Source organism: Tachysurus vachellii, chromosome 2 (assembly GCF_030014155.1).
Source record: "Tachysurus vachellii isolate PV-2020 chromosome 2, HZAU_Pvac_v1, whole genome shotgun sequence".
Classification (NCBI taxonomy): domain Eukaryota; kingdom Metazoa; phylum Chordata; class Actinopteri; order Siluriformes; family Bagridae; genus Tachysurus; species Tachysurus vachellii.
In genome coordinates this window covers 2,016,685-2,030,965 of record NC_083461.1, presented here as the reverse complement: position 1 = coordinate 2,030,965, position 14,281 = coordinate 2,016,685, and the positions used below count along the sequence as shown (strand labels likewise).

At 40.0% G+C, this 14,281-nt stretch overlaps 1 protein-coding gene across 1 annotated transcript; it reads left to right on the top strand.

Annotated features, from left to right (window-relative positions):
• Positions 1 to 3,863: 3,863 nt before the first annotated feature.
• Positions 3,864 to 12,993, top strand: LOC132861868 (legumain-like). Its single transcript, XM_060893493.1, has 13 exons — positions 3,864 to 3,935; positions 4,064 to 4,161; positions 4,580 to 4,661; positions 4,757 to 4,842; positions 5,992 to 6,067; positions 6,218 to 6,280; positions 7,282 to 7,345; positions 7,434 to 7,552; positions 7,647 to 7,760; positions 7,902 to 8,111; positions 11,878 to 12,033; positions 12,775 to 12,842; positions 12,948 to 12,993. The coding sequence occupies exons 1-13, from the start codon at positions 3,864 to 3,866 to the stop codon at positions 12,991 to 12,993; spliced, it is 1,254 nt and encodes a 417-aa protein (XP_060749476.1).
• The last annotated feature ends 1,288 nt before the right edge of the window (positions 12,994 to 14,281 follow it).

Below are 14,281 nucleotides of genomic sequence, written 5' to 3'. Positions count from 1 at the left end.
GTGTCGCTCATTAAACGGATCTTCCGAGGACATTTTTTTTGTTTGTTTGTTTCTTTCCACCAGTTGGTACTGTCAGTGTGGCAGTATACAGTGTTCAATGGACACTTTGAAATAAATAGCGACTTTCGTGGAGCTATTTTTTTGTTTTTGGAGCATTTTGCCAAAGTTTGCTGCGGATTATAGGTGTTGTTCCCGAACTTTCCTTTTGCCACTGAGGGAAAAGTGCTCATGCGTTTGTTCGTGGATCACAAAGGCTATTTCCGAGTAACCTAAGTGGAATATATATTTATTTTTCCTTTGACCCTGGAGTCAAGACTACGAAGGACTGTGAGTAAGTTTTTTTTTTTTCCGTTGTTCTATCGATAAAAAAAAAGAAGGGGTGAAGTAGCTTGTCGCCACAACGCTCACAAGCATCGTACAGGCCTGCAACGTTTTTTTTTTCTCTCTTTGTTTTGCTAATTTGGTCATGACCATAACATGTTTCAGTGAAAAACATTAGTAAGGTTAAAGATAGAAAGCTCATTGTGAATTCTAAGTGGTTTTTGTTAAATAATAAAGGGAAAAATATTGTTTTATTTGTCTTCTGTCATGCGATTTATTTACTAAATGACTATTTAAGTGTTGTTGGTTACACGGCTAATTTTCTTTGTTTAAATTCAATACATACACTGTGATTGGTGACTTGCTTAAGTTGTTTTTTGATCTAGTTAATGAACCCAGAGCGCTCTTATCGTAAAGGGTGGGATAGGAGTGCTACACTAACATGAATCCACGTCGCTCTCTTTGCAACCTTCAACGCAGTCTGCATGGTCAGAAGTACGTGAAAAGCCACTGCCTGGCTCACGTAAAGTGTCTGAGTCAGAAGAAAACCCTGATATATCACAGCTTGCTCAGAGAAAAAGCAGCTTCATCTGAACCCGCAGGACAAGGAGACACACACCTCACACACTGAGAGAGTAACACATATAGGCAGACACCTACGACAGCAGACGACTCTGAGTGCGTAGTATTATGTACTGACTATGACACCAGTTTCTTACACACACACACAGAGTTAGAAGCTTCTGTTAGGATGAGGAGCCCTCGGGACTGACTTACTCAGACTGATCCAGACCCAGACAAAGGCGAATGCGGACAGTAGAGACTGTGACTTTCAAAGAAGTTACAGCTTTTGCCTTTAATTGCTTTTTTATGTACAGTTCCTGTCCCCATATTGTCCACTGAAGAACATGTATTTTATGAAGCATTCATGGAAACCTTATAGGGGAAATGATGCGCTGAGGTGAGATTGTATGTGATCAAGCTTAGCTTTACGAATATATGAATATACTCATGATTGATTGATTAACTATACAGTTATTTAGACTTTTTAAAGCTTAGATCTTTGTTACTGATTAATTATGTCGCTTTGTAGAAGCCAACATTCTGTTTTCCTATTTAAGCTTAGACAAAAATAATAAAATTTAATGCGGCTTAGGGCCACATGCACCAAATTCGGATATGTTGTAGACGCTGGTCTGAAGTTTGTTACTATGATTTTTATAAGTGATCCGAGTACCGGAACTTCCGGTACCGGGTCTCAAAGTGGCCTTTTTTCCCATAGACTCCCATTATAAAATTTGGAGGTTTATAACTCTGCAAGCTTTCGAAGTATCTACACCAAACTCGGCCAGCTCCTTTAGGGTGAGACTCTGAACAAAGGTTTAAATTGGTGTATCAACTGGCCTTTCGGTTGTCCCGCAGCCCCGCCCCCAAAATATGCAAAATCAAAAAACTTTTTACAACATGGACATGTGACATATCAAAACACTCAGAACAATGAGGCGAACTTCCTCACGTTTATTCGAATGACTTCACATGCTCGTCTCCACTCCAAATGCCTCCAAATGTTTTGGCACCCTATTTTTCTGTCCACTTGCCTCCAAAAGTAACACTGACCCTTATGTTCACTCGTCTCCAAAAAGCACCGGCCTTTGCGAATACTTGCCTCATCAAAGCCAACGTCAAAGTTGGTCGCGACGAACTTTACAAATCTAGTTATTATTAAAATTCTGTATATTGTCCCAGGGCCAAAAGGAGGGAATTGTGATGGAAATTTTTACTAAAAAGAATGATTTTTAATCCCACTCTGTGTATATAATGATTTATAATCCCACTCTGTGTTTATAATGATTTATAATCTCACTCTCTGTGTGTCACCCAGATGAGGATGAAGTTCTTTTTTCAGTCTGGTTCCTCTCAAGGTTTCTTCATATGATCTCAGGGACTTTTTCTTCCACACATTTGCCTCGGGCTTCCTCATTAGGGATACATTTTAATTTAATTTTAAAATGTTATCATTGTTAATATATTATATTATTATTATTATTATTAGGTGACTTGTACATGAAGAGTGACACTTGATAATAAAGGTGATTAAGAAAGTAAAAGAGTGGAATGAGTTTGATTGCGAAAATAAATCTTTAGATTAGATTATATCAGTGTCTGAGCCTCACATTTCTGACACATAGCTTTACATGTAGACTCTTGACACTGACAATAAAGTGCACTGTATGTGGTTTATACACTTTGAGAGACTCAGAGTGTTGAGTTATACAGCATCGCCACGAGTCAGTGTGTTTCAGTTCGGTTTAATGACTCGGCTTTGTGTTTGATGCATTTTTGAGATTCAAAATCAAAACCTGCTGATAGCTTGGGAGATAAAGTGAAAGTGGATCATTTTCTGGATATAAAAACTCCTGACGCACCTTTTCAGGACACTCGCTTACTCTCAGGCTGAGCTGAAACCATCACGGGAGAGAAAACAGGTAAGAATCAACACATTGATTCAGCACCAATCATTTCATCTTTATGTTTCAGATGAACGGTCACTTGTACCAGCAGCTCATTTACTGTGTGTGATGTAAGTAATAAACACTGTGTGTTGGTGTTACAGTAAAATAATGACAGGTGAAGGCTGGGTGTGATTTATTGTCTAATAACTGCGTTTCATTCCTCTCGTTCCACTGCAGTTTATCACTTACTACATTTTTTATTTATCAAAATACCTTTTCAACAATTTAGAGTTGTGGAACATCCACGAAACGAGTTAGTTCCTGTTCTCAAATTCGTTCTCTCAGCTACAGTGGGGTGAAAAAGTATTTGCCCTCCTGTTAAAACATAACTGTGGTTTATCACACCTGAGTATAATGTCTCTAGCCACACACACCCAGGCCTGATTACTGACACATCTGTTCACTATCAATAAATCACTTAAATAAGATCTGAGTGACAAAGTGATGTAGACCAAAAGATCCTCAAAAGCTACATCATGCCGAGATCCAAACACATTCAGGACCAAATGAGAAAGAAAGTAATTGAGATCTAACTTCAAGTTAATAAGACAAAAAATTACAGCTTTTGTTATTAAGGAACTGTAAAGAAGTGTAAACTCATCTGTCCTGAAGATGTGGGAAAACTGGAGAGTTGCAGCTTCACACAGCGATGATGTTCCACATCACAAATTCACACACACACACACACACACACACACACATTCACACACTTATACACACACACACACATTCACAAACTTATACACACAAACACACACACACACACATTCACACATGCATTCTCTCTCTCTCACACACACACACACATTCACACACTTATACACACACACATACTGTATATACACACACACACACACATACACACACATTCTCTCTTTCACACACACACATACACACACATTCTCTCTCTCTCACACACACACACACACACACACACACACACACACACACATACACACACATTCTCTCTCACACACACACATTAATCAGTTTTGGTTTTGTCTCTTCTCTGCTTTATAGAACAACGTCATGGCCAGTAAGAGTAAACAGTGGGTTCTCCTGGCAGCAGGTTCTAAAGGATGGGAAGACTACAGTGTCCAGGTGAGAATATTAAACACATTTGGTGTTAGATGTTGTGCAGACGTGATGCAGATATGTTACACAGTATGAGTCTATTTTTAATTGTTTTTATATGTATAGATCAGTAAAATGATCAATTTCTGTTGCAGGCCAACGTGTGTCACGCTTACCAGGTGATGCACCGTAACGGCATTTCAGATGATCAGATTGTGGTGATGATATATGATGATATCGCTTATAATCAGCAGTGAGTATCGTGCTCGAGATTAGAATAATAACTCAGATTACACAAGGCAAGTTTTCTTTTTATAGGTTGTGTAAATGTGTGATTTTCTTTTATTATGTAATTGTACAGTTTTAGTATTGTTTTGTTGTTGTTTTTAAATGTTCATCCTGTGGTTTATTTTCATCATGATATCATGTAAATAATCCCACAATGCATCAGACATTACAGTATTGTACAGTACAGTGATGTTCCAGTTGTCTGACTCATGTGATGTAATTATATTTTTATTTATTCTATTCTTCATATTCAGAAATTCTGTATCTTATGTATAATTGTATAATGAATATATAATAATAATTATGTATAAATAAATATAATAAATAGAATAATATAATAATTAGAGTATTATTTTAGTTGTATATGTTATATTTGTGTTCAGAAATCCAAGTCCTGGAAACATCATCAACGTACCAAACGGCCCAAACGTTTACCCCGGGGTTCTAAAGGACTACACCGGAGAGGTAATGTGTTCTGTAATAAATAAATAAATAAATACTCTGATGGGGTTATTAAGTTTTTTGGAGTGGAGTTGATGGTTTTAACGGTTCATTATTAGGATGTTTCAGCTGAAAACTTTCTGGCCGTTCTGCGTGGAGATTCGGCTGCTGTCAAAAAATCAGGACCAAAAAAAGTAATACGAAGGTAGAAATCATCTCCATTCTTTTTCTTCACCAATTCTATGTATAATTCAGATGACTGTTTACGAGTTAATAAGATCCTTTAAGGGAAAGATGGAGAGAGGGAAAGGGGGATTACGGAGTGCATCAGAAATGTGTTTTCTGCACCATGGAGATTCTCCTCATAAAGACAGAAGATTGTGTTAGTTTCCCAAGTCGAGTTTTCTGTCCTCTTTACCTTATTTGTTTGAGTCTGTGTGAGTATTAATATAGCCATAAAACAGTAAAACCTTGTCATCACAAGTTGCTGCTCTGAAACTGCTCACTTGGCTCAACTGCTGTGTTTATTATGATCAGCGTTTGTGTCTTTTGAGTGAAACACGGCGCTCTCTGATATTATAAATCATTATAAACACTGAGAGTGGGATTATAAATCATAATTAAACCTACATGGCTGTTAGGCTGGTCGCTTAGCAACTGGAACCCAATCATAATCCAAACCGTGAGTGAAAACCTGATATCAGGTGAAAACCAGGACGCAGAGACACTTAACACAAACGGCTCGGTAGATACAGTCAGGAGACTAAACACTGAACATCACAGAAGTGTGTGTCGTAGCGAGGGGGAAATACGACACACTGAAGTCTGATACAGAGGAACCAACGTCTGGTCGACTACAGGACAAAGTTGAGACAAGAAAGATGAGAAAGCTGTGAAAGATAACAGAAGCTGCTCGGGTGATGAAGCACAGAGCTGAACTTTTTTCCTCACCGACGTGAAAGCGTGAGACGAGCCTTTATTTAAAGAGGTCACGCGCCGGATTTATCCAATCAGGATGTAGATACGTGAATATGTAAATAAGAAGAAGGTTGCAGCAGGTTTAGGAATGTAGAGTGTAGAGAAACATCAGATTGTGAAGAGCCAGGATTCAGTGTTAACTCCAGGGAAAGTAGGAGCAGTGTGAAACCTCAGACTACACAAACACACCATCATGTTTACACCGGTTTATAATCACACACGGACACGGATCAGTGTGAGGAACTCTAAAATGTGTGAAGGCTTTCTTTTGTATCATTAGTTGTTATGGGATCAGTGATGTGAGGACTCTAGATGATAAAGAGCTCATCTTCACTCTGCAGAATAAATGTCACATAATATCTGTTTTCTCTTTCAGTGTTGAAAATGATTCGATCTTCATCTACTTATCAGATCATGGAAATAAAGGAATATTTCACTTTCCTAACTCCACTGTAAGTTCAGTACATCGTGTCCTCTCGTGCGTCCGAGCCGTATTCTGAGCTCCGACAGTAACGTCGCTGTGTGTCTCGATCAGATCTTTCTGATCCTTCACTCCTCAGTTCATGAATCAACTTTTCTTTTTTATCTTGTTTCTGTTCCAGCTTTATGCACATGATCTCATTAGCACAGTGAAGGCCATGTCAGAGAATCACAAGTTCTCTAAGGTATGTGTTTTAACTCTTAAAGGACATTTCAGCACAGCTCTGTATCTAAAAGTGTTATTACCTGACAAATCAAGCTCAATACAAATCAAGGTCCTGACCATCACTCTATCTGAAAAACAGCTTTAAAAAACATTCAGTCGAAGCCAAGATCAAAATATCAGATATCAGAAATCACATCAAATAAAGATAAGAACAAGCACAGACTCGAACTGTGGGGTTTCGTTATAACTGAAGAGTTCATGTGCTTTGTATCAAGTAGAAACAGGAAGTGAGAGAAATAACAACAGCAGAAGTTCAGAACTTTGGTGAGGCGCCCTCTGTTGGTCAAGAGAGGAAACAAACAGGTGTAGCTGATAGTCTCCTTCGTGCTAGTGTCCTGTGTTTTAGTTCCTTTCTCTCTATTCCTTTAAAAATAAACAGCACAGATTATAGCACAGCTCTATCTGGATTCTGATTGGTCAGATGCAGTTCTGATTATTTTCCTATAACGGTGCTGACCCTAATCGTTTTATTTACCTTATTACCTTATAGCTATACCATAATTAATTAAACATTGATTGTAATATTTATGATAATATTTTTATTTAGTTACATTTAATATTCAGATATCATCCTGTCACTCAGATCAGTCACCATCACCTTCATTTGGTTAAACATTCCACTACCCTGGGGTTAAAAGTGGGGTTAAATTCAGCACAGTGTAAAAAATTCTTCAGAGTAAACGTCTTTATATACTCGGTGTGTGTGTGTGTGTGTGTGTGTGTGTGTGTGTGTGTGTGTGTGTGTAATGAGTAAATACATTAATTTAATAGACCCTCAGTGTTCATGTTTGTACTACGGAGCTCTCTTCATGTTTTCCCTCAGTGTGTCTCTCATTTATAAACCGTGAGAATGTTAATAATCCCAAAACTTTTAAACCTTTATATTTTTGTGTCTTTACATGTGTTTGTGTTTTTGTGTGATTTTGCTGATCTTTTGTAAATCCTGGTCAACGTTTGCAGATGGTGATTTATTTGGAATCGTGTAATTCAGGGTCCATGTTGGATCATCTGTCTGAGAGCAGAGGTTCGTACCGAACTGACCAGTTCCAGCACTGATGTGTTCAGGTTCGTTCTTCTCACGTGATTGACAGCTCTTCATCCTTTCGTTTCAGTGTATGCGGTTTCTTCGTGCAGGCCTGATGAATACACCTACGCCTGTTTCTTTGACAAGAAAATGAATACCTTTCTTGCAGACATCTTCTCCTTTAACTGGCTGCACCACATGGACACAGTTAGTGTTTGTTTTTATTCTTCTTCTGACAAAAATTTCTGACATGTTTGTGAAGTATTCGATTTAGACATCGTTCATTTATCATCACCTTAAGGTGAAACCCACCGTCACGTCGTTCGGAGAGCAGTTTTCCTACCTGGAGAAAAACGTGAGTAAGGATGCGAGGAAGGCGGGAGTGACTGAGACACCGTGTAACTATGGCGACAAGGTGTGTACAACAACAGTAACAAAGCTTATCTTCCATAACAAAACAAGTAATTAACGCTGGAAAATGTTGTATTATTGTTGAAAATAAAATAACAATATTTGGTGTAACGTCTGATTGTTTTCCTTCCTGCACGCTATTTAGAGCATGATGAAGTTAATGTTGAGTGAAATTCTTGGAGAATCGTCCGTCTCTGTCAGTGAGGCCTCCACGCCTCGACCCCTGAACGTTCAAGTGTGTGATGTTGTAGAAACTACCGAAGTTCCACTGATCGTGCAAGAAAACAGGATTAAAAACGAACAGGACGCAGAAAAAAGACAAGCGCTGCAAAGACAATACGACGATCTTAAAGAAGTGAGTAAGTCACTTCTACAGAACTGAATCATTTCAGTCTGAATCGTGAATCGACTCAATCCTCACACTCACTGTGTCCAGACCCTGAGTCTTATTCACAAACATAACTCTAGAATGATAGACGTAATAAAGATGAAGCTGTGAAGACGTGATGTGGTGATGAGTGAAGAGGCTGATGATGATTTTTACTCCTTTTACACCACAACAATCTGACGATAATAAAAACATTTCATCTTGAATTAATTCCTGTTTTTAACCTACAGATGTTGGAAGTGAATATAAGCAGCTTCAGTGTGTAACAGTAAAACTTTACAAATTCACCAGTGTTTATTACTCAGTTGTGTCACATCACACATTTCTGCTCAGGGTCATGATTTTGCTATATTCTACCATACCTTAATTCTCACTCTTGACTGCAAATATGTGCCTTAAACCCATCTCTGTACTCAATTCCTACACTCGCAGACACTCTCGTCCACAGAGCAGAGGTCACAATCCCAGTAACCTCATCTACCCTCCTCTGTTGTGTAAGTCTCAAACAGTGGTGGTAGGTGGGCTCTGGAATTGCCAGTCTGCTGTGAAAAAAGCTGATTTTATCTCTGCTTTAACTTCCCATTACTCCTTTGATTTTCTTGCGCTAACAGAGACCTGGATATCCCCACAGAACACTGCTACACCAGCTGCTTTATCCTCTGCCTATGCTTTCTCTCACTCACCACGAGAAACAGGCAGGGGTGGTGGTACAGGTTTATTGCTGTCAAAGAAATGGTGCTTTACACCTCTCCTCTTGTCTCATTTAACCATCTCCTCTTTTGAATTCCATGCCATTTCAGTTACCTCTCCAATTAACCTTGTTATCATTGTTGTTTACCGCCCTCCTGGTCCCCTAGGTGACTTCTTGGAAGAAATGGACACACTGCTTAGTGCTTTCCCTTCTGATAGCTCCCCCCTGACAGTGCTTGGTGACTTCAACCTCCCCTCTGACAAGCTACATTCTTCTTCCCTCCTGTCTCTTCTTGACTCATTCACACTCACACTCAACAGCTACATCCCCACACACAAAGGAGGCAATGTGCTGGACCTGGTTTTCACCCGTCCTTCTCCAGCTACAGACGTGACTGCTACCCCACTACACGTCTCTGATCATCACCTGGTATCCTTTACCATCACTCTCCCTACCCTACCTAAAACTACCTCTCACCCCCTCGCTCTAACCCGCCGCAACCTTTACTCTGTCTCCCCTTCTTCTGTAGCTTCTGGCACTCTTTCTTCCCTTCCTGATCCTGAGTCTTTTTCCTCACTGCCCTTGGACTCGGCCACAGATACTTTCCTCTCATCTCTTTCCTCAACTATGGACTTCCTCTGCCCTATGTCCACTAAACCCAAGAAAACTTCTTGTTCTTCTCCTTGGCTTTCAGATGTGCTGCGCAACAATCGAAGAGAGCTAAGATCATCAGAGAGAAAGTGGAAGAAATCACAACTTGATGCAGATCTTGATTCTTACCGAACACTCATGGCCAAGTTCTCCTCAGATGTGACTTCTGCCAAGACTTCCTTCTACAAGGAAAAGCTTGAAGCTTCCTCACATGACCCTCGGAAATTCCACAACATCATCTCTTCTCTGCTCAACCCCCCGGCTCCACCTTCTTCATCCTCCCTGACTGCAGAAGACTTTGCTTCTTTCTACCAGGAGAAGATTGAGGAAATCTGCCGGACCTTCACTTCAGCCCCGACTGCACTTACATCTCAGAGTATGGACTCCCCTACACCTTTGTTGTCACATTTCTCAACTGTAACAGCAGAAGAGATTCTAAAACTCATCCAGTCTTGCAATCCTACCACCTGCCCATTGGATCCACTCCCTTCCACTTTGCTGCAGACCATCTCGCAAGACCTTCTGCCCTTCATTACAACTATCACCAATAGATCCATAGCATCTGGTCAGGTACCAACTACCTTCAAGAGAGCAAGGGTTATTCCCATCCTGAAGAAACCTGCTCTGGATCCATCAGACATCAGTAACTACAGACCGGTATCACTTCTCTCGTTTCTTTCAAAAATTCTTGAACGCATTGTCTTTAATCAACTGTCTGTCTATCTCTCACAGAACAACCTCCAAGACCCCAACCAGTCTGGCTTTAAAGCAGCTCATTCCACAGAGACAGCCCTTTTAGATGTCTCTGAGAAACTACATGCTGCTAGATCAGCCAATCTCTCATCTGTCCTTATCCTCCTTGACCTTTCAGCAGCGTTTGATACGGTCAACCATAAGACTCTCTTAGCCACCCTCAGGAGTCTTGGGATATGCGGATCAGCTTGGGAATGGTTCGCTTCCTACCTGGAAGGACGCTCATATCAGGTAACATGGAGGGGAGTGACATCTGCTCCACGCAGACTCTCCACTGGCGTCCCACAAGGCTCAGTACTTGGTCCTCTTCTTTTCTCCCTGTATACTCACTCTCTTGGTGAAGTTATTTCCTCACATGGGTTCTCTTACCACTGCTATGCTGATGATACACAACTTATCTTCTCTTTCCCACCCGCAGATGCCACAGCTTCTGACCGGATCTCTGCATGTCTGGCAGAAATTTCATCATGGATGACTGCTCATCAGTTAAAGCTTAATCCTAGCAAAACTGAGCTGCTCTTCATCCCAGGTGATTCATCCCCAGGTCATGATCTTGCTATATCCTTGCACAACGATCTGATCTCCCCTTCAGCCACAGCTCGCAACCTTGGGATAACCATGGACAATCAACTGTCCTTTTCCTCTCATGTTGCTAATGTGACTCGCTCATGTCGGTTTCTTCTCTACAACATTAGAAGGATTCGACCATTTCTGTCCACACAGGCTGCTCAGGTACTTGTTCAGTCTCTTGTCATTTCTAGACTGGATTACTGCAATGCACTGCTGGCAGGTCTACCTATGAACGCAATCCGTCCTCTGCAAATGATCCAAAATGCAGCTGCCCGGCTTGTTTTCAACCTGCCAAAGTTCTCGCATACCACCCCGCTGCTGCGATCCCTCCACTGGCTTCCGGTAGCTGCACGCATCAGATTCAAAACACTGATGCTGGCCTACAAAGCCAAAAATGGACCAGCTCCCTCTTACCTCAAAGCCCTCATCACTCCTCGCACTGCACCCCGCACCCTCCGATCTACCAGCACTGCTCGACTGATTCCACCATCTCTCAGGGTAAGAGGCAAGTATACTACAAGACTCTTCTCTGTACTGGCACCAAGGTGGTGGAACGAACTTCCCCTAGAGGTCCGGACAGCTGAGTCACTGGCTATTTTCAAGCGGCGGTTGAAGACCTACTTATTCAGGAAACACTTCAACTAGCACTTCTTTCATTATCTTTTGCATTTAAAAAAAAAAAAAAAACACACCTTTGACACTTTCATTGTAACTTTGAACAAATGTTTTAAACTCATGGTATCTTAAGTATGTAACTTAGTGATCCAGCATTAATGTATTCAATGTTAGAGATTTAAGCACTTATGTACGTCGCTCTGGATAAGGGCGTCTGCCAAATGCTGTAAATGTAAATGTAAATGATGAAACTCCGCCCATTATATACTTAACCCCGCCCCTTCATGCTACCTACATGTTAGATTGTTATTCAGTGATGAACTTTAATGTCATTATGTCAGAAATTCTGGATGAATTACATTTTATCATGTAACATAAAAAGCCTTTTGTATTTTATAAACAGTCACTTTAAATGTCTTTATGATTAAATGTGTGTCATGATCACATTTGTAGAAGAGGAAGACTATGGATGAAGCACTGCAGAAGATTGCAGAGCGACTGGAAGCCCCACAAACTCTGAGGGAAAAATGTGAGGTGACTCGTACGTACGAGCTCAAAGTCGTGGCTGAACATTTTAAGAACAATCTCTTCAACTGGGAAAAGGAGCCGGTATGTGTGGTTTGTATGTTACACAATAATAAGTAAATAATCTTCACTTTTATGTTGTGATTTTTCCAAAACAATAAACTGAATAATCCAAGACATGTTATCAGAATCCTGAAAACTGTGTAAAAGATGTTTAAAGTTGAATCCTGTTGTGGTCCAAAGATAATATGTAATATGATAATATGTAAATAATCCATTATGTACAGTACAGTACAGTATGTAGCTTTATTAAAAAAGCTCTTTTTTTAATAATATAGTAATAATGTAATAGTTTGTACAGGCTGCAAACACTTAACACATTTTACATTTAAAGGCTATTAAAGGTAGGAACTTGACCTCTAGTGAGAAAGTGATTTGACTCTGAATCGACTCACCTGCAAATAGAACATGGCTTTACTTAAAATAAATAATCGATTTACTATTATTATTATTATTATTATTGTTGTTGTTGTTGTTGTTGTTGTTGTTGTTGTAAAATTTTGTGGCTTGTTCTGTAGATGTGCAGATCATACTAACTTATAGTCATCTCTCTCTCACTCTCTCTCTCTCTCTCTCCTTCTCTCTCTCTCTCTGTCTGTCTGTCTCTCTCTTTCTCTCTCTCCTTCTCTCTCTCTCTGTCTGTCTGTCTCTCTATCTCTCCCTCCCCTTCTTTCTCTCTGTCTCTGTCTCTCTCTCTCTCTCTCTCTCTCTCTCTCTCTCTCTCTCTCTCTCTCTCTCTCTCTCTTTCTCTCTCTCTCTGTACAGTTTGTTGTCACTCGTTCACACCTGCAGGTTTTAGTCAATCTGTGTGAGTTTGGGCTGAAAGTTGAAAGGTTTGTTGATGACTTTCACAATTTCATATTCAATTTAAATTAAAAATGTTCAGTCCATTCTAATTTTACTTCTAATTTAATTTCTACTTTGTTTATTTCCATCAGCATCACTGAAGCCATCACTCATGTGAGCCAAGAGATTACTTTTTAAAGAAATCACACGCTCATTTTCTTTCACACTTTTTCTTACTTGTAATAAACTGAGGGCATTTTGTGTAGATCATCTTTTTAAAAACAACATTGTACTTTTTTCCCTTCTTTTTTTCATTATGATGCTTTTCTAAGCACATATTAATCAACTTTTTAACTAAAATGACAATAACAACAAACCCTGTCAAACACCATAATAAAGAAACTGCAAAGAAAAAAGCTTATTTTTTTAAAATAATTTTTTGTATTAAATTTTGCCTCAAATTAGATCTAAGACACTGACCGCCAGATCCGTGTTAAAGGGCAATGTGCTGCAATACCGGTACTGACCACCAGGTGTCAGAAATTACATACATGAATTACAGTTTTTTTCAGTCGCTAACAAGCGTTTGTCCAAACAGTTGTCACATTTTCAAAACTCTAAACACAATTAGCACAGCATCAGTCTTTTGTGGCCATACCATTCACACATTTCATGTCGTTTTCACACAATATGCAATCAGTGAACACATTTCCACAATGCTTACATTTTCTTAACAGACAAGCTATACCTCCCAACAAAATTATGGATTGTTTTTGTAGTATTCACGAATGTTAACACACAACATCCCACAATAGCAAAAACAATATTCCAAACCTTAGATACAGTATAAAAACCTCTGCTTCTGCAATGATATCAGTTCAAAAACAATATATCTCAGCTGATAATAAACAAACAATTGAATAATTGACACGCAGCTGATTTATGTTGGGTGAATTGGGCCAACCACAGCTGATTCCAGTCTGGCTTAGACTCAGTGGCAGGGGTTATTTTTTTCTATTACTATAAAATGAGGACTTTGAGGAGTGATGTTTTTGGAAACAGAAACAGAAAAAGACAAACACTGTAATGTCTGGACGTGGAAGAGGAAGAGCAAGGGGCCCAGGGAGAAGACCAGCTCCAGTGAGAGATGCAGGGCCAGGGAGAGGTGCAGTGAGAGGTGCAGTGAGAGGTGCAGTGAGAGGTGCAGTAGGAGGTGCAGGTGCATTGAGAGGTGCAGGTGCAGGAAGAGGAGCAGGCCAAAGGAGACGGCAAGGTAGAGGTGTAAGAATGCGTGGTGGTGGCATTCCAAGGGCTGCAAGAACAGTAGTCAGTGATGAAATTCGTGCCACTATCATTGACCATGTAATCAACCACGGTCTCTCACTAAGAGAGGCTGGTGAAAGAGTGCAACCCAATTTGAGGCGGTCAACGGTTGCCTCCATTATTCGCATCGTTCAACAAACCAACAGGTAAGTATTGCATTTTA